The 21,173-nt window shown below is 39.9% G+C and overlaps 1 protein-coding gene across 13 annotated transcripts in view; it reads left to right on the top strand.

Moving 5' to 3' along the window:
• The window catches only part of CELF2 (CUGBP Elav-like family member 2), a 549,110-nt gene that overhangs the window by 477,718 nt on the left and 50,219 nt on the right, over positions 1-21,173 (top strand). For all 13 annotated transcript variants that reach the window (XM_077179252.1, XM_077179251.1, XM_077179244.1 and 10 more), the window contains 4 exons: positions 975-1,109; positions 11,514-11,593; positions 16,504-16,662; positions 18,796-18,859. In XM_077179252.1, the coding sequence (XP_077035367.1) occupies positions 975-1,109; positions 11,514-11,593; positions 16,504-16,662; positions 18,796-18,859 (438 nt within the window). The remainder of the gene's footprint in view (positions 1-974; positions 1,110-11,513; positions 11,594-16,503; positions 16,663-18,795; positions 18,860-21,173) is intronic.

Genomic DNA, 21,173 nt, shown 5'->3' with positions numbered 1-21,173 from the left:
ACTGGTGTATGTACTGTATAATAAGCACTTAGATTTTTGGTTTAATATAGATGAGTGGGTGCCTCAACATTTTTAAGTTTTTCCAGAGTGGATTAAGTTTTGATGACCTCTTTCATTTTTGACAAGAGTCCCCAGCATTAGACCTGTAAATTTGGGTTTGATTAATAGGACTGTGTGCATCCTGCTGCAGCAGTCCAGCTTGTGCTGGTGTTGGTGACAGTGCAGGCAGAAAATACTCTGCCAATAATTCAGGTAAAGCATGTTTTTCTTGGTGGTTTTTTGCAAACTCAGCATCATTACGCATCAGAAGGTGTTCAGGTGATGTCCTGAAATATGTCTTGTGTCCTCCTGAAGGGCAGAGGGCTGTGGCACTGAAAAAAAACAACAAAACAGCAGAAAAATTTAATGCATTCTTTTTCCAGAGCAGTCATTGCACATCTGCCTTTCCAGTGCCGTGCATTAAGTTGGCTGAAATTGAAAGCTCAGATAGGAGCTGCTCTCAAAACAATTCTCAGGAATATTTTTCATTAGCTTGTATCATTATGTGCACAATCCCTTCTTCACCCTCACCCCATCATGATTTCTTTCACACATGAGGGGGATGAGGGAATTTATCTGAATTAGAATCTATGCAAAGATATCTTTAAAGTGTCTGTAAGGGAGGATACTTTCCTTTTAGAAGCCGTGAAGGGGAGGTGTATGCAGAGTGACTAAGACAGCCAATTAATATGTTATATAAACAGCAGGCACCACTAAAAAGAAGGAGAGAGAGAGAGAGAGAGAAAAATGAGATATTTGGGGTGGGGAAGGAAGGGGGAAGGGAGGTTGTAAGTATAAAGTGTTTGCCTTAGGACTTGTCTTCAGTTACAGAGCCAGACTCACATGACTGGAGCTTGGTTTGATGTGGTAATGAAGCATTGATCACAGCAAAAAGATGAAATGGCCTTTGCTCATTCATTATTTTTATCTTCTAGCTGTGGAAGACAGAAAATTGTTCATAGGAATGGTTTCGAAGAAGTGTAATGAGAATGATATCAGGGTGATGTTTTCTCCGTTCGGCCAGATAGAAGAATGCCGAATCCTTCGGGGACCAGATGGGCTGAGCCGAGGTGAGTGTGCAGCCTGTAAAGTCTCTTTCCTTAAGTGCTAATTGGGAGCTTTATGTCACAGCCAAGGTAGGCAGAGCTGCTGTCTGCAGCGAGAGGTTACTCTGTAATACATCCCACGTGATGAAGGTATCCACATGAACTTTTCACAGTGACTGAAATTATCACCTTTTATTTCCAGTGTCAGAAAGGTCTCGGTGCCAACATATTAACTTGTGTTATCACCTGTTTGTCAGCTGGAAAGGTTCCTTTGCACCCTGAGAAAACACCCTCAGTTTTCTGCTCTCACAAAATCAAAGTTGCTCCCCTGACCCCATTTCTGCTTTGTAGCACAAGGCCAAAAAAAAAAAAACAACCAAAAGGACAGGACTGTAAATGACTGCTTGAGGGCATGAAGGGTGATGGGAACAGGCCCTCATTGTAGCACTATCTCCTCCATTCCTGTGTTTTCTGTAACTCTATGCAAAACATAGGTCTGCTGTAAGTGAGAAACAAAGAGGTTACCCTGGACCTGAGAGCTTTGCCTGGACAAAAGTTTGTAAAGAGAGTTTTTAAATCTTGCGCCTCTACCACAACCCAAAAAGCAGGGCAGAGGTGTTAAGCATCACCATCAAGAGTGGTCAAGTGGCCAACCTGAACTTGGAAATGAAATGCTGCACAGATTTCAATTACCAGTGATCTCTTTTGAGTGCAAAAGTACCTTTTAGGGAAAGGCCCTCTGAAAACCTATTGAAAAGAAAGATAAATGTATATTGATGATACAGACTGCATCTTAACTCCATGGTATGTGGACCTGAATTTATTCTCAGAGCATGAACCTTCTCAAAACATCAGTGCCAGGGGTTCCTGAGTAGAAAAGGAAATAAGGATAGTCCCATCTCTCAGTGCAGGATTATGCTGTTGTAACCTGCCACAGCCATTTAATGGCACAGGGAGTAAAGTAATTTTAATTGTGGAGCTGTGAAAAACATCACATATGTAGGAAAAACAAATACATAGAAAGTACACAGTTTATGCATTTTATTACATTTTCAAAAGGCACAGAAAAAGGTGATATGTATATCTATTACCACTTTGCATATAGATATGAGTATAGATTTAGATTTGTTTTTTCTTTACTTTTGGATCTACTTGTTTCTAGTAGGCAATAGGATCCACAAAATTTTGTGCAATAATTTGTGCATGTGGGTTTCCAGTTTGTATAAAACACCTATAAATTTCAGCAATGGAAGTGCAGGTATTCCTATATATCATGGCACTGCTTGGAAGCACGTACTCTACTACTTCTGAACAATAAGGAATTATTGAAAAGCCACTCTTACAATAAATAGGCAGCCCCAAGGAAATTATGCACTTACATTTATGCTTTGTGATCCCCAAATTTTTGGGGCTTGGATGCAGCAGTCCCTTCAGGAAATTATGGCTTTTGCCCTGGGGAAGATTAGGGCACAGGACAAAAATTGGTTTAATCAATAGCTCAATAAGGAATGTTTACTGATGGAGTAGCATGTTGCCATTATCTTTCTAGACCCAACACTGAGGCAAAATAAGTATTTCTGATTTTCACTGATTTCATTGTGTGAGCAGCACAAGGAAGGGATGACGGAAGACACAAGTGGGAAAGGAGCTAATTAACTGCTGAAATAACAAGATCTGCACATCAGATGTTTTGAGCCCCAAAAAAAGATTTAATTGACTTGTCAGCATCACCCAACAAAGAAATGGATCTTTCCTGGGATCCATAAAAATCCCACTGCATACTTGCTTTAATTCAACAGACTCAGTATAGCAGGAACATAGAAAAGCTAATTATGAAATCCAGCAGAGTAAGTGAGGTTGGTGGGGTGGTTTTGTTCTGCTGTGAACAGCAATCTCACAACAATCAGGAGCTGAAATTCCTAAGCCACGTCTCCAATGTATCAGGCAGGGCAGTGCTGTGTGCTGGCCAGCACAGCTGTACAGTTAAAGTGCTGTTCTCTCCTGCTGGAGGCTGAAGATCTCAGTCCAGGTAGGTCACACACCAGTGAGCACAGCAGAGCTGCATCCTCTGTGCCGCTCGGGTTCATTTCGGTCACAATCACGACTGATATTCTATCATGCCCTCATGCCTCATGCCTTGTTAAACTCGAATTGCTTTCTACACACCCATGTTCACACTTCAAAATGGGTTCAGCTGCGCCAACCAGGTTTTCAGGCAGATTTTTATCAGCTTCACAGAACCACCGCTCCATGAGAGAAGGCAAAGTGTTGTGAAAATGGCTGGTATTGCAGTTGAAATGAAAAGTACTGAGGGACATCTGCAGAGGAGGGAGCTTGACTGAAAAAGCACAAGGTGAAAAACTGCTTCAGGAGGGAGAATTTACACTGTTAAATCTTTGTAAAGAATTCCAATCCTCAATGAGTTTTAATTCATGTTACCATTTCCAAGATGTTAATTCCCTTTGCCACAAACATCATTTATTTTCTCATCACCCATCCAGATGTGCTCCCTTCCTAGACACAGAGGGGTGAATGAAAAATAGTCACTGTCTTAAGAAAACCCTGACTTTGCCATGCCAGAGCCTCTGGGAGCTCAGTTCAGTGCTCACAGCAGTGAGATGGAAATATGGCCCAGTAAACTCTGTTTGGTATCTCTTTTTAATTGCCTAGCAGGTACACCTCATGGTATCTCAGATGAAAAAAGCTTGAACAGTATCTTCCTTCCTATCTATGCCAGCTTTCAAGCTTTCTTAAAGGGTTCAGGCAAATAATCTGCATTACCAGCAGATAGTTGCAAGGAATAGCTCCAGGTTACATGGCTCAGTAAAACAGTTTTGGTTTGGACTGGGTTTGGGTTGAGTTTTTTTCCTTAGTAAAGACTAAAAAGGTTTTGTTGACTTTTATTTTAGCCCATCTACACTACATCAGCAACTTTACCACTGGGAGGATAACAGTCTGCTATCAACTCATAGGCAGGATTTAGGGTTGTATTGTACCACATGGGCTCCAGTAGCAAGGAGAAATCCCATCCTGTGGCATCCAGGGAAAATGTAACACTTTGTGATGAGTGTGATATAAGTGCTGAGATAAAGGGAGAAGGGGAGAGAGATGGAGCTCATTGTTTCTTATTGTAGTTCCTAACCAAGAGTTGACAGAACTTTAATATTAAAGTCACACCCATTGCTGTCACTACTAATAATGGACCATCCCTTTTTCCACTCCAAATTCCTATTGTCAGCTGTTTGAAACTCAGCTCTAAAATGAGGCTAAAGTAATGACACAGAACTCCAGTGGTGGAGCAGTGTATTTTAAAGAAACTGAGATTTTTTTTTTTTGGCTGAGTCATGTTTTCCCCCATTGTTACTCACTCCTACATCTAAGAAATAAGCATTGTTTATACCTGCTATATTTCAATCAACTACAAGAATAGTCAGCAACCATAAAGCATTGCCTTCCAAAGACTCTGCTCTGGGATAGTCCCTGTGAAATTAGCTGGCTGGCAGCGAGTAATTCCTAGCTGTGAAAGGTATTAAAAAATAAAAATACCCTGTTGGCTGTAGAGATAAAGAACCCAGGGACCCAACAGCCACGGAGGCTGGCTGCCTCTTGAGCAGGGTTCATGGGACTATCTAAAGAAGCTTGCCACTTTCTGTACAATATTCATTATTCAGAGAGAAGGATTCAGCCTGCAGGGTTGTTTAATCCAGCACTTTTTCTGAAGAGCTAAATATGCTTTACAAAAATTCATGATTGTGATATCATGTGCTAAGCTTCATTATCATGAAAAAGTAGAAGTGAACTGCCTCAGATGATTAAGATTTTAAATCACTTATTGTAAATGGCTTAAGGAAACTTTCAGACCTCCTGACTCCCAGCACTGTGTAATGTCTACATGACCACAGATGCCAACACAGACAGCCAGGCAATGAGAGCTGGAGTGTGCAAAAATAGCAGAATTCCCCAAGTTTGATTTGTAGCTGTGTAGCTGTGCCACTGATGTGCTGTATTGACCATAGTTGGTCACTCATCATCTCTGTTATCCTGTTGTTTAAAATAAGGGTAGTGATGCTCCTCTGCCTTTGTAAAATGCTTTTTTTAGATCAGTGGATCAATATCTCTGTATCACTCTAGGAATTATTACCATCCGTAATGATGATAAAAAAAATCCTCTTGTCCTTATCACAGGAGCACCACATAGCAAATTATTCTGCTGTATTGTTAAGTGCAGATTTATATATCACATACCAGAAAGAAATCAACTGGGTTAATAGCATGCACTGAAAAAACCTGCTAATAACATGTACAGAGAGTTGGATATACCATGAAAATTGTGAGAAAGTTCAAAATGCATTTTTCTGCATCTTCTAGGCTCCTAATTGTATGATTTTTTTAACAAAACATCACCAGGCACATGGGACAAGTGAACATTTCTGCAGACATTGATTACAAGGATTGTTTTTTTCATTCTTTCTTTGCTTTAAGAGCAGGTTAGAAATGGAATAGCGAGATACACCATGGTGAGGCAATTTAATTTCTTGAAAATCCATTCAGAACCTTCAGATTCAAGGGTTTTCTGGATGAATTAGTAAAAGAAAATTAGTATTTGCATCACAATTAATTGCAGGGAAGGATAGGTGAGGGACTTTTATGCTGGGGTTTTCTTTCCTCTGGATATTTACTGCTCCTTTCTGAGCTAAAGTAACATGAAATGCCAGCTGTGGGAACACCTTAGATTAGGGGTTACTTTCTGAATTGCATATCAGTAAGTGATGGGAAGCAAGGACATGGAAGTGCTGTGTTTTCAATAGCTCTTCAGAAGCACCTCCGTGCCTTATGCCTTTTGCTGCAATGTGGTAACATTTTCATTTTTTCCAATCATTATGGCACATTTAATTTTGTTTTCCCTTGCTGAAACTCTTTTGCAGCTGGGAGGGAAGTAACACATCCAATTGACCAATGTCTCTGCTGGCCTTTGGCCAGTGACTACATCTCAGATTTCCATTACTGCAGTTTTGCAGCAATCCTTCCCAAGAGGCAATCCTGAAATGAAATAATTTGCAAGAGGCTTTATTCCAACAAGAAGATCATCGAGGCACAGTTAGAGAACGTGGTCTTTGGTACCCATTTAATTCTGGCTTGGTGTAAATTCCACTTACTGAAGTCTGTGCTTTGCAGGGTGGGTAATTGAATGTCCAATTAGAAATGCTTCGAGGGAACCATGAACTTCAGGAAATTTAAAATCTACAACCTGTCATCCAGTCAATAGTCAAATCAGTAGAGCTGAAGAGCTGAGACACAGTTACAGGATGTGCCTCTTGTTACCTTTATGTGCCTGATATGCATAAACTGAAGAGCTTCACTGTGGCTTTTTCAAATTATTTTCTTTAGACTGAATTGTTGCACTTGGTCTCAGACCTGTCATTGTGTGTCTTAGGTAATACTTAGCAACCAGATATCACTACGGTAAACAATTTGATTTACAATTTAGTTTGTAGATGAAATGTTTCTAAGCCACCAAGACAGATTTTTGTGTGATGTCTTCATTAGAAGGCTGTTTTCCAGGATGCTCCTTCCTTCAGACTGGGCTGTATTAGCACAGGAAGGAAAAGGAAAAGTCTACTTTGCAATCTCAGCTAGAAACATTTTAACCCAACTAGAGCTTATTTTTATCACACTTCAATTTCCATAGCTTTTTATTCAAGCCTTATCTTTTCTTTAAATAGAAGCTTTCATCTCAGAGGATCCCAACTACTCCTTGCAGGAGTATTTGGCAGCTTTTCACTTTTGTTTCTTTACAGAAATTGAAGAAAAACTTGTTTACAGTGTACTGGGAAGCTGTGGTGCAACCATTACAGCACCAGCTGCGCAGCCAGCACGCACAATACTGCACTTGCTTGGGGGGGCTTTGAAAATCTCTTGGGTCTCCTTCTGTGTCAAAACCCTGGTTTTAGACTTCCAAACCATATCTCTGCATTTTGCATCTCCCTTTGGCTTCACTTTAAATCCTCTGGCAGACCACGGTGGTTTCATGAGGGAGGTTTCTTGTGTAGGTGTGACCCTTACCTGAAGCTTCCATACATAGAAGTGCACTCCTTCATTGCAGGAGTTGATGTTGTGTTAGACTGTGCAAGAACTCCTGACTGAATGTTTCTCAACACTTCTAGAAAAACCTGAGACGAGAAGAATCACATGAAGGAGGAGCTGAAATGGGCAGAGCTGAGCTTTTTTAAATATTTCAAGTATTCAGTCACTCAAGCAGCGAGCCCTAGGTTTGGGATGGCCAGGATCAAGGAGGAGGCCTATCACATTTGACTGCTTTTTCAGAATTCTCATTCAGTTTGTAGTGGGAGAGGGGTAAGGAGTAACCCTGTGAGTTTAGATGTTCTCTCAGCCAACGTGGCAGATGTGATAAAATTTCTCCCATGCCAGGGCTGGGTGCCTTACTCCAATTCTTCCTGCAGAAGGAAATTACTCCCTGCAGCCTTTCCCCAGTCACTCATTTATCTGCTGTAGGGGGTGAGAAGGCAGCCTTGAAGAAGCAGCTAAAATTCTTAGATCTTCTCTCTCCCTCCCCTTTTCCTTCTGTCAGTGATTCCTGACATTTTGAAACCAGAGCTGATAAATAAGTGCGAGGTGTCTTGTAGGTTGGCTGTTTTTACAAAACTATCTATTTTTTGGTGTAGCTAGGTAGCTGGCTGTACAAACTGAAGTTATTTCAGGCCATTAGCTATAGAAACATCCCCCTCTCCATATTTTCCCTCCCAGAGATTCCACAGCTCCAGTAAGAAGGGAATAATTGAATATCAGGACTCGGTGGGGTAGAACAGAAATAGTTTGCTCGTAGCAGTGGGTTGGGAAGACCTCGTTCCATGGCATGCCAATCAATGCCACGTTTCATAGGGTGAGGTAAGAGGCCATGGAAATCTTTCTTGTTTCCTTGCACCACAAGGCATGAAATCTGATTAGTCCTGTCCTCTTCTAATTGTGATTTACGGTCCTGAAGCTGGCAGTGTGCTCCCAAAAGACCACCTGCACCTGTGTGACACAGTGAGTGAGAGAGTGCTGGAAAAGCTTTTCCCAACCCTTCAGAAACATCAAGAAATGAAATCCAGTGTCCTTGGATTACTTCTGATTAAATTCTAGGTGCCCAACTAAACCCATCTTCCTCCAGTGCATATGTGCCCCACAGAAGAAAATCAAAGTCCTGCCATTGACCATGGCAGCAAATACAAGCATTTCAGAAGAGCTTTTTCTGAACACCTAAAATATAAAAGCAAAGTGATTGAGTTAAATAGACCAAATCCTATGACATAGGCTAAGCTCCCATCCAGTGTGGCGGTCTGGTCATGAAGGAAAGGAGTCCATAGTTCACACATAATAAAATAGATATGATCCCATATTCCACTCACAATAAAATATATATGTACACATAATAAATATACAAATGTTGTGTGTGAGTGTCCAGGCTTGTTAGCTGAAAAATAACCCTTGAATATGAATATACATAGCAATGTCTGGAAGGATGGTTAAATTAACAAATGTTTAATTGGGGCACTTGATGGCAACCTCTTAAAGTCTGGATTTTCAAATAATTCAGGAATAACATTGTCTACTGAATTTTTGCCATGTTATTGAGGTAAATTGGAAATTTACTGTGGAAATGGCCACTGTCTATTGGTGGGAAATGGCCTGCTGAATGGAGATAACAAGGGGACTTAACCTTGTAGCCTCTGGCTGGCAAACCCTAATTAAAATGCAGCCCCATCCTCTCTGTGGAATGCTGCTTCCAAATGCTCATATTCAAGCTGCATAACCTCATTCATCAGGCATTCCCCTTGCCCAAAGAACAAGTTTCTTTCAAATTGGTACAGAGATCTGCTACAAAGGTCTTTTTGCTCCATGACAAAGGCAACAAGACCCATGCAAATGGTTTTGGGCTGAGGAGTGAGGAGGAAGGCTTTGCAGTGGTGGTGGGCACTGAAAGTGCCCAACAGCTGAGCCCTGTGGTTAAAGAGAGAGAAAGCTCAGGGGAGGGAAGGGGCAGTCTGCTTTATCTTGAGAGGAGTGCAGCCTTATTTCTCTGCTGATTCACATTTCTTTTGAGACCTGCTAATTGCAACATCTCTCAGTAAGTTACTTACAGCAGAACTGCTGGGGAGAAATTGTGATAAATGCATAAACTGTGTCTTACTGATTTTTGTTGACATTTTACATGCTTCTCATGCATTTGAAACCTCCATTCAGTAATTGTTACTATAGTACCCACTCCTGGATACTGAGAACCAAAGTGAATGAAGCTGTTTCTTGACCATTATCAACAATATTATTCAAGGCTGTGCATGGGGTTCCTTGCCTGCCCTCCAGTATATCTCTATTTGTGCTCATCCCCAACTGAATTTGCAAGACAAGAAATGAATAATGCTAATAACAGAAATGGTATTAAGAGAGATTACTTTGAGACTGATGGTAAATTTAGGCCTCTTTAATTTTAGTGCACAGCAGCAATATGGAATCTAGGAGAAGTACTGTAGATTATTTACCCTTCTACTGCATATTTTGTCTAGATTGCTGTACAGAAAGCTGGTTTGTTACATCATATCCTTTGACAGAAATATGTTGCTGAACAAGACTAGTATAGCATTATGTAGTGTGGCTAAAGAGTAGTGAGACATCATCAGCTGTTTTGTTACCTAAGAAATACAGAAGGTCACAATGCTGTGGTGAAGTTTGGGTAAAAGAATTTTGTTTTTTGATTTTATGATGCTCATCTATCAGTCAGAGCTACACAAGCCAGTTTAGGTTCTTTTGAATCAAGGGCCTTTACGTTAAAGAGAAAAAAAATACCGCATGATGCAAAAATGCATTGACTTTATTTTCATGACTAGATGTAGTGCTTTTGGGTAATGATCAGGCATTGCTTTCTCTTACTGTTGTTTGATTAAAATGTGAATACAGTCTTGACTTGATAATCTTACCAGGTACACACAGAGCTAAAAAGAAAAGGTATTCTACGCCTCAAATTGATTTGCATAAACCAAACAATCTGTTGCTTGCTGGATTGCAAAATGGTTTATTTTGCCCATTGGCCACAGGGGCAACAATATTGTATTTTTGATGCCAGAATGTAGCTTTCATGCATTAGCTCTAAAATGACAATATGCTTTAGCCTCTCAGTGCTTAGATCTGCTTCATTTGGAAATCTTTTAAGTAGTAATAATAATAATGTTTTGAGGAAATTGAGTGGAACACTAAATTATTCTCTGAAACCTAAGTTCAAACTGTGCAAGGCTAAGGGAGCTGAAAATCAATGCACTTTTAAAGTCATTAGAGATCACAAGTGAAATAAGTCTGTGTTGCTTTAGCTAAGCTTTTAGTGTGCCATGGTATTATTACAAAATCAGCCTGAATCTGCATTAATTTCACAGTCTTTTTCTTTAAGATGCCCAAGGGTGCATGAAGAATAAAATGTAAACCTCAGGAGGCAATGTTTTTATTAGCCAAAAGGGTGGTGAGTCATGCACTGAAAACGTTGACCTGCACCATGCCCAGTGTAGGTATGGCTGACAATAGTAAAAAGGTGGAAAAATCACCCAGGCATTACCCTACTGGCTTTTCATTATGATTTTAAAGGCTGAAGAGGGAAAAAAAAAGAGTGATTTTTTCAGTTATTCATGCACATAGCTTCAGAATTGTTCAGGCTGGCATTAGCTTTCATGGATCAAAGAATTATACTTGTACCTAGAACTCGGAGAAACAAATACCATAAGGATTTTTATTTTTAAAATGTTATTTTCTTAAATGTTGAGATTCCACCTACATTACTGAATTTTGTCTGAGTCTGCACAAATAGGCACAGGATACACAGTGGTGTTTTTCTCATTCTTATTTGTATGATACTTCTTGGTGCATCACAGTAATTTGTGATGTTATAGACCCCTTTATTAAATTCTCAGTTCAGCTGTTAGTGATGCCGACATTTATTCACTATCCACAGTTTACCTACACAAAAGCCAGAGCAACCAATTGTTAATGCATGGTCTGAATAGATTTAACTATGCAATCCAAAGGCTACATAAAAGCCTTATTTATTTCAAACCCTGTGGCTAAAGAACAAAAACAGTAACAAAACAGAACAAACAAACAAATTTTTAAAAAAAGAAAAGAAAAACAAAACAAAGCAAACAAAAAATTAAATAAAAACCCTTCTTGTCACCCATCTCCACCTAATTTTTTTTCTTTCATCTATGGTCAGATTAGCAAGTCAGCACTGTCAATAAATAAACTAGAGAAGTTGTTTATTTTTATGTACTACTGAGAACAGTGTCGTCTTGTGGCCGTTCTCGTAGACTGTGTTGGTTTAACAAGCGTCCAACCCTTTTGTCTTGTTGTTTTTTGTCTTTCCTGCTCCCTGTCCCCTTGTTCCCACAGGCTGTGCGTTTGTCACATTTTCTACAAGGGCAATGGCACAGAATGCAATCAAAGCCATGCACCAGTCTCAGACCATGGAGGTACAGTACTGTATCATTTGCCCTTTCTTTGTTTTCTTTGTGCAAATGATTGCGAATGGTAAAGCCATGCTCTCCTGGATCAGATCAGACACATGACAATCACAGATTTAAATTTTTTACCAGCTCACTCTACCTGTCTTCGTGAAGCTTTATTTTTCTCAATCACCTAAAAGAGCACAATAAGACTGCTGTGTGGTGTCCAAACACAGCTCTCAATCCTGTTTTCAGTGGCATTCAGCAGAAAATAAAAATGCTGTGAATACCACTCCTCAGTCATACTCAGAGTATCTCTGATGAGTAAATTACCTCTATTTTTAACACACGTTCCCCCTAAGAAAAATCTTAGCTTCTTTTAAATAGATTTCTAAGTGTTGTGGTTTGCAGTGCTCTGAGAAAAAGCTCAAGAGATTTAACATGGCCACACTGAGTTACTAGTGCTTGTGTTTTTCTGCAAATAGAATCTCTTTTTAAGTTAATATTATTTCGCCTCCTTCATGTAGCCAATAAAAATGCTAATGATGACAGAGCATACAGAGTGTGGCACTTCCTGCAGAGCACCATCGTGGCTGGCCCCTCACAAGCAACACTCTTCATTCCCTTCCAAACTGCCTCGATGGCCTCGTATTTTATCATGATGAGCAGCTCAAAACTTTAAACCGGTTCACTCAATGTGACTTCAGCTGCTGGCTAACGATCTGGTCACTGGAGTGGTCATTGAATGCCACAGCTTGTCTGGCAATCTCAAAACTTTTTTCAGTCTGTGATTTTTGTCATGGTCTTTCAGAATTTTGCACAAAAAACCGCACAAGTATGAAATCTTTACTTACTCTGGATCTTCTAGCTTATCATTGGAGAGTGCATGTTATACTGTATTATGTATACTGTATCTTCGTGTAGTGATGATTTTTCTCAGAGGTGGCATTGATGTTATGTGCACTTGTTTCTTTTTTTCTTTATTTTTTTTATTTTATTTCTTTTTCCACCAGGACCTTTCAATTTTTTTTTTTATTTTTTTTTCTCTCAGTGATTTTCCTTTGCAATGCTCTAGTCTCCCAAAGCATGCTGGGTGCTAAACAATCATTATTGCGTCATGTCGTTGAGCTGCTTTGTGTAACGAGCCAAGGGGGGACACCAGGGGTGGGAGGGTGGACAGAGGACAAGGAGGAGGAGAAGATAAAATTCAAGCCAGTGCATGAAAATGTCACTAACTGTTTCCTGTATAGTACAAGTAATGATATCAGCATTGCAAAGCTGTTGTCTTTCCAAACATCACGTTTGAATTTGGTTGAGCTTCTTTTATAATCAATGTGTTTTCTTTTCAGTGCAATGCATTTTTAGACCCTGGGTATACAGTTTTAGTTGAGAATCTGCCAATGAGATGAGAACAGATGAAATTATCTTTACTAGAAAGCTGCTGTTATACAGTCTATGCAGTCTGATAGTATATTGTAAAAAAACTGCCACTTTGAATCTCTGCAATAATACCTGTAGTAATTTGTCTGCCGTGCACTGCTCCATTAATTCAGATCTGTATGTTTTGCTGGGTTTGATTCCAAGTAAAAAGGAAATGTTTACTGGTAATACTGTGTTTTACCTATATTTTCCATGTGTTTGAATGCATTTTTCCATCTAGCAAAATGAATTTTACACAGCTCTACTTCTGAAGACGGTAAAATAAAGACATAACACCTCCCAGACAAATTCTCCCAGTCATCTGTTGTATGCAGCACTCCAAAAGGGGCTGCATTTTGGCAGGATACTCTTAATGAGATTAGTTCTGTAGAATAGTTACTCTTGGATCAAAATCCCTCCCAACACCTTTAGAGACATCATCAATGAGATCCCCAAATTGGCGAGGCAATTCCAGATATTTTGCCCTTTGAACATCAGGGTCTTTGCATCAGTTGAGCTTAGGCTGAGTCCCTCCTTGGAAAGAAGCTGTGCACCCTCCCTCCCCGCGGAGGAGGGATTCAACCTGACAACAGGAAAATATGAAGGCAGCAGCAGCTGTTGGGAAGAAAATGGCGCTGAATGGCATGGAAATGTGAAGCCATTGAATGAGGAAGGGAGATGCACCTTGTGTTTGTGCTGGAAGCTTCCCCTCAAGCTAGGAAATAGAAGTGCATAAAACAAGAATCACCCCGTAGGCAAGAAAAAAAAAAAGAAAGAAAATCCTCACTTTTGCCAATACTCTTCTAGTGAAAAGTTAAAGTGGGTTGACTAGTGTTACATGTCAAACCTCAGCCTGAAACAGTCATCTTGGACACTTTGGTCTCATGTTATTTTGCAAATAAAAGCGGGCTTAGGGGAAGATACATAGTACACAATTGCATTTCAACCCAATTACTACAGATTTTTCCCCTTTTTTTATTATTTTCAGTTCTTTAGCATGCATCATTGACCAAGATGAATTTTCAAAGAGGGCTAAGAAAGAACAATGGGGTTGTTAAGTCCAGATGAACACGTCTCATAGAATAATGCATTCTCTTACTGCTCTTTCCACCTAACTTACTGACCTGGTTAAATCAACTGATTTTTTAAATATAATTCTGCTTTAAAGTGCTCTTCTATTTCTTTTCTGTGGAGTTTTTTTTTTTGTATGTTTGTTTGTTTGTTTGTTTAAGTCATTCAAATGCAGCACCAGTAGAAGACACTAATTTGTTATCATGGAGTAAATTTGATACAACAATAACAACCCTTTTCTCATATAGAGCCACTTGCTAGATATAATCTCAATCTTCAGAACGTTTGCTTTCTTGAAAATGATGAAGTGATGAAATATAGAGCAGACAGTGAAAAAATGAATTATAGATTCATAAATTGCAGAGATATTGTTTTTATACAATTTACTGACATTTAAGCATTCATAAATATGTCAGCTGTAGTGTTGAATGCTGAACTACCAAACTGAAAACCGAAATAACCATATAATATTTCTTCCTTTGATACTCATTTCTATTTCTTTGGAAATATACTTGATTCTCCTGTACATCCAGGCAGAAGGCAGTACATTCCAGTTGTTCTTAGCCCAGTATTACCAATAATGTTATTTGTAGCTCATATCAGATAGAAACAGTTTGCTTTTTTTTATTAGCAAAACCAGAAAAATCTCTCTCACGTCCTCTACCCCCTGGCTCCTTTTTCCTTCTTCTTTTTTTCTAAATGATCTTATTTTTAATATTAGTATAAAAATCACTAGAGAGAGGTAATTGTGTAACAAGCCGACTCCTTCATAATCTTTATTTGATTGCTGGAGTGTTATGGATCTCCTTTTTTCCTCACTGAAACACTAAAAGACATTTTTACAATGAAACACACAGGAAAAGAATTGGAGGTGGAATAATAAACCACAAGCAATGATTTTCTAAGATAATTCTAAAGGAATAGTGTTGATGGGGGATATTATTATTATTATTATTATTATTATTATTATTATTATTATTATTATTATTGCAGTTTATTTCATCATTTTATCTGATGATTGGGAATATTTTTATCACTTGTCCTGGTGTGAGGTTTTTCAGAGAAAAGGTACATGGCTGCTTTTTGTAATTAATTGAGCACAGGAACTTTTCTTAAGATGTTCACAGTGTTGTGAGAGCAGCCATGGGAAGAGTAGGTGAAGTAGAACCCTGCTCTGCATCCCACACTTTGGCTCAAGCACTGCTGTGTTTCTTGGACTTGAGTCACTTATCACTCCTGCCATTGTGTTCACATTGAAGTTAGACAAGAAATTAGTATAACAAAGCATGGCAAGGGAAGTTATTCATTGGATGCTGTGAAGTTGAAAAGCAGTATGAAATGGATTGACAGTTTTGATGACTCATAAAATGCTTGAATTAATTTGAAGAACTGAATCACTGCAGTATATAGCTTGCTTTCTTGATCTGAAAAAAAATTAAGACTTGAAAGGTTAAAATATGACACGTTTCTTAGCAGGGAAAAAAACAGAGAGAAATCAACAGAGACATCTTTCATAATCACATCTCATTGTTTTAGTGTCTTTGCCCAGGAATGCCCAATTCGAAGTCCAAGGGAAATTCCAGTTTACCTCAAAAGTCCATTTGGTCTGTGACCTCCAACTTCTTCCCAAGGGTCCCTCAGCCATGGGTGAGGAATAGGCTGCAGACCAGACCTCTAGCTCTTTCTTACAGCTTCCCTATTTCCTAAGGCATCTCACAGTCTTGCCATACCATGTAACAAGAGGCTGATAGAAGCAATAGAAGAAGTGGTGTCAATCAGAAATGGGCTGCTATCACCAGAACTAGTCCCTTTTGGTCTGCATCCTGCCCTTTGTTCACATCTCAAGGGTGCTTGGTACAAAACATGCCCGGGCGCGGACCGCAGGTGGGTGAATTGACCGGGGCTCCTTGCTGTGAACAGGGCCGGTGCCTCGCTGATGTAAATGGGTGCTGAGGTAAATCTGCTGCTCCCAGTCTCTTTAGGGTGCACACACCAGCTGCACTGAGCCTGATGGCACAGCCAGACTGTGGTTGGCTGTGTGGTCCCTGGCAGCACGGAGGTTGGACACCTCTCCCTTTGGCGCTGCCTCGAAAACAGACTGCAGACAAAGCATCGCGTCCATCTCATCAGCTGTGAAGCTTAATTAAAGAGGACTGGTACACTTTGCTGTCTCTGGCTGCAATTTTGATAGCTGGAAGGAAAAGAGAGCCTGAGGAAAGGTGCTTTATAAAAAGAGCTGGGGAATCAATAATTTCTCCATAGCCTCTTTTCATAAGAACCTGAAAAATCTTAGTCCTTGCAGACCTACACGTGCCAGTCACAAAGAGAGGGTGAACAATCTGGTTGTGCCAATGCCAGAGGCCCTACAGGACATGGCTGAGCTCACAAGGCAAGGATGGCCTGGTATGATTTAACCCTTCTGTCTTTCCCAATCTGTCCAACCACAGGGCTGCTCTTCGCCAATCGTGGTGAAGTTTGCTGACACCCAAAAGGACAAGGAGCAGCGGCGTTTGCAGCAGCAGTTGGCTCAGCAGATGCAACAGCTCAATACTGCCACTTGGGGAAACCTCACAGGTCTTGGAGGACTCACACCACAATATCTAGCTGTAAGTTCACTTCTGAGGTGGTGGCTGTATTTATGCTCTATTTATTTTAGGATCATGGTAAATCAGTTCTACTAAACTCCCTGCAGTAAATTGCTAAATTGTCCAGGATACACAGTGTGTTTTCTTCTGGGTGTGTTTATCTGCAAAACAATTCACAGATTCATAGAAAGGTTTGGGTTGGAAAGGACCTTAAAGATCACCTAGTTCCAACCCCTCCACTGTAAATAAAATTTTATTCCATTAGTTTTATTGGGGGTTTTGAATGCTAGAGTCTGTTTTTTGTAACTGGAATAAAATTTAAGTTCTTCCATAGGGGAGGACAGATAGGCAGCTGAACTAGAACTAGAAGGCCATATCCATATGGTGCAGCCTCTAAACTAGAATGTTGTGGTTCAATCATCAAATTTCCATATTTTCATTTGGAAATGGCTTTTGCTATAATGCATGGTCCTGACAATGCTAAACATGCATGGTTCATATCCCCTCACACAGAAAGCGAATGTGGCCAGGAAAAGCCATAAATTTAAAATGGCCTTTTCCTTAGTCCATTTATAAGATGAGAAACAGGTGGTAGCTGCTGTCCCTGCTGGAAAATCTGAAATCCGCAGCCACGTGTCTTTGGTCCTGGATGGCCAAGAGAGGCCCCCCTTCATCACAGCTGAGGGGGAGCCTCTGCCTTTTGTGGCTTTGGAGTTGGGAGGTCTGGTTGAAGAGCTTTTGGATAACTTGGGGGTTCCTCATGGTTCCAAGTAAGACAAATATAACCTCACCAAGTACAAGGCCAAGTACAAGGTCCTGACCCTGGATCGGGGCAATCCCAAGCACAAAAGCATGGGTCAAGAGCAGCCCTGAGGAGAACTTGGAAGTGTTGGTGGATGAGAAGCTCAACACGACTTGTCAATGTGCACTTCCAGCCCAGAAAGCCAAACGTGTCCTGGGCTGCATCCCCAGCACCGTGGGCAGCAGGTCAAGGCAGGGGTTCTGCCCCTCTGCTCTGCTCTGCTCTGCTCTGCTCTGGTGGGACCCCACCTGCAGGGCTGCATCCAGCTCTGGGGATGCAATTTACCCAGCAATTAAAGGTGATCAGAGGGTTGAAGCACTTCTGCTGTGGAGAGAGGGCTCCAAAGAAAGAGTTGGGGCTGTTCAGCCTGGAGAAGAGAAGCCTCTGGGTCCTTTCCATGCCTGAAGGGGGCCTCCAACAAAGCTAGAGAGGGCCTTTTCACATTTAGTGATAGGACAAGGGGTGATGATTTTAAATTGAGAGAGGGCAGCTTTAGATAAGATACTCAGAAGAAATTCTTGCCTGTGAAGGTGGTGAGAGAGTGGCACAGGTTATCCTGAGAAGCTGAGGCTGCCCCAACCCTAGAAGTATTCAAGGCCAGGCTGGATGGGGCTCTCAGCAACCTGATCCAGTGGAAGGTGTCCCTGCCTGTGACAGGGCAGTTGAAAGTGGAGGAATGGAGGAACTTTGAGGTCCCTTCCAAACCAAACCATTCTATGATTCTGTGAAATGGATGTGCCCATATATAAGTATTGTGTATATATAAATACATCATTTGTGTGCATGCAATGTTTTGATATAGTGATATGAACAGCAATTTACCCAGCAATTAAAAATATATATTAGTGCTGAGGTTGGCTAATTAATGCTGAGATAGGCTAAATTGCTATATATACAAATACCAGTCTAATGAATATCTGTGCGCTTGATTCATAAAGATAATGAAGAAAAAACTGAATTCACAGGGGTGGGGAAGAATGGACCATGATTGACAGAGATGAGTTATGGTAACTACTAGACTACAGAGGGTTGTAATTAGTCACACTATGTTGGTTTAAATAGATTTAACACCTGGTTGTTAAAAAGAATAAATTGATTAATTGTTTTAAAGCAGCCATGTTATTGAGTTTCCCTTGTGTCTCTGTGTTTCTTAATAGAGATTAGACATTAATATGGATTTACAGCATTGACTCTAGGGATGTTCATTCCAACAGCAGACAGAAGCAAGAGACTGTATAAATGTAAAGGAAAGCAGAAATATTCCAAATGTGAAATGATAGCTCATTTTAGTTTTATCTTCATTTGTTACATTACTGTCAGATAGATTGCTGTGTTGTGTTGTTCATTTGCAGCTCCTGCAGCAAGCAACTTCCTCCAGTAACTTGGGTGCCTTCAGCGGCATTCAGCAAATGGCCGGTGAGTTAAAAACCCTTTCATTTTGCTCCTGCTATGTTTTGTGTTCTTAAGCTATTGAATTCTGTATCTCTAATAATCACATTGTCAGGGGGTGGGGGGCGTGTTGTGTATTAAATGCGGCAGATGTATTGGCAGGGGACAGCTCACGGTTCAGTGTCAATAGAAACACTTTCACCCCTCTTTCAGAACTGAAATTAAACCCAGTGCTCCCAGGTTGTGCAAACAGTTTGTCTTGCATTAGTCACCTGCCATTTGGCCAAAGTAACCAATTGTAAATTGCAGGAGAGCTCTTAGTCCCTGCAGCCGTATCCTGCCCTATGAAAAGTGTCAGGAAAGCAACAGCAGGATTACATTCTAATTTCCAGTGAGATTTCTGTGTCCTGAAAAATCAAATTAATGGCAGCCCTCAAACATTTTAATAATATGTGGTGAGGAAAAATGTTCTGACCTTTTTAATGAAACCCAAGATTACAGGCCTACCTTCAGTATGAATTTTCAGGCTCCTTTTATAATCACAGAAAATTAACTGGGTGCCTTTTTGACTTTGGAACCCTAGTTGGCAAAATTACACAACAGAGATTTTATGTAAAAAGTATAATCTTCAGTCTGGAGGAAAAAAAAAAAGAAAGAAAGAAAAGGGGAAAAAAAGAATCAAAGTGTGAGCGGATTTGAAAGCCAGCTAGTTGGAGGGTTTCTTAGTAATGAGCTGTGTGCCAGTAGTAACTGATGTGTAGTGATTAGCAAAAGGTCATTCCCACTGTGTGACCTACCATGCTGATATCCTAACTTAACATGATGCTAGAGAAGGCAGCATGTGCAGTAAATCAGAGCACAGATGCACATTATGCCTGCCGTGAGGAACTGTTAAAAAGCTTTTTTTTTTTTTCCTTGTTACAGGGAAAAAAAAAAGAAAGAATCACAAAACCCCTAAATTGCTACATTAGTTTATTTTAATCATGAGCCCGCTGAATCAATGAAATACAACATTATGCTTGCTTCATCATCACAAAACAAGGGCTAAAATATTCAGAAGTCTTTATGAGCCCCATTTCTCATTCTTTTTTTAATCCTGATCTTTTGCTGCTTCTGGTTCTGCTTTGAAGGAAGCCTGAAATACTTTAACAATTATATATATACCACACTGTATAGCTATACCCCACAGGTATTCTTTGCTCAATCGTTATATTATGCCATTATTGCAGTGACATCAGAGAATAATGTGAACCTGCTGTCTGACAATATAAATTGGCCTACAGATGACAATATCTCTGAATTATTCTCTCTTCCTCAGACCTGCTGGCAGTGCTTGCTGGTTCTATTATCTATTACTCTTGCAATCTAGCGTTTTTTCCATCAAAATAATGTGTCTTAATATGATAAACAGAACAGAGCGGTTCAGCAAGAGTTTTATACTTGGGAATTTTGGAAGTGGTTTTGAGCTCAAAGATTGTGTTTTAATGTTTTCATATTTGGTTAGGTCTACAAAAATGAAAGAATTGGGACACTGAGGAAAAATAATGTGGTATCCATTGCTTTATGTGCACCTTAGAAGTTTTTGTTGCCAATTTCTCACTGTTAGTGTAGATTCAGCTTTGTTTTCAAGAACTGTTGAAACTAAGGATTTTAGTCAAGTGTTTCCAGGATGGGCTTTCAATCCAGGATGTGATTTATTCTCTGAAAATCATATGGTCTTGAGACTGAAAGAAAGTCATCTTAAGAAATCATAGTGGCACATCATTGTTACTCGAGGGATCTGCTTTTTTCAACTGCAAATTAGATTGCTAATGCACTCATCTATGGGATAATTTGATGACTGACTGCCTCTCTTGGAAAAAAATGTATTTTATATCTTATTTTCATGTTATCAAAACAGCTTGAAGTTTACTCCTTTCCCCAAAACATGTGACTCGTAAATCTTTATGTTCAAGGTAAAAATTAGTGATACAAAATTGTTCTCCAAGCTGCATCTCCACATGAAAATGCCAAAGACTAAGCACTGTTAGAACTGAGAGTTCATGTCCTCTCCTTGGAAATCAGGCAGTACCATGTCATGCAGTGCATCTGGTATTAACAATTTGTATATTATGTTTCATGAAAGGAATAGAAAGTACTCCTGTGCCTGCAGCAAGAGCTTGCATTACCAGCTGAAGCTATCTTTGAACATTTGTGAAGGCCTAGAGTTTTTTAACTTAAGCTGTACAGGTTCGTTTCACAAAAAAAAGAATCTAATATGTAATTCCATATTGCATGTAGTTTGCCTATTAATATAACATTTCAAAGTGAGGAATAAATCCAGACACAATTGAGTGAGGTG

This window comes from Agelaius phoeniceus, chromosome 5 (assembly GCF_051311805.1).
Source record: "Agelaius phoeniceus isolate bAgePho1 chromosome 5, bAgePho1.hap1, whole genome shotgun sequence".
Classification (NCBI taxonomy): Eukaryota; Metazoa; Chordata; class Aves; order Passeriformes; family Icteridae; genus Agelaius; species Agelaius phoeniceus.
The sequence above is the reverse complement of the archived record's forward strand: the minus strand, read 5'-3'. Positions and strand labels throughout refer to the sequence as shown.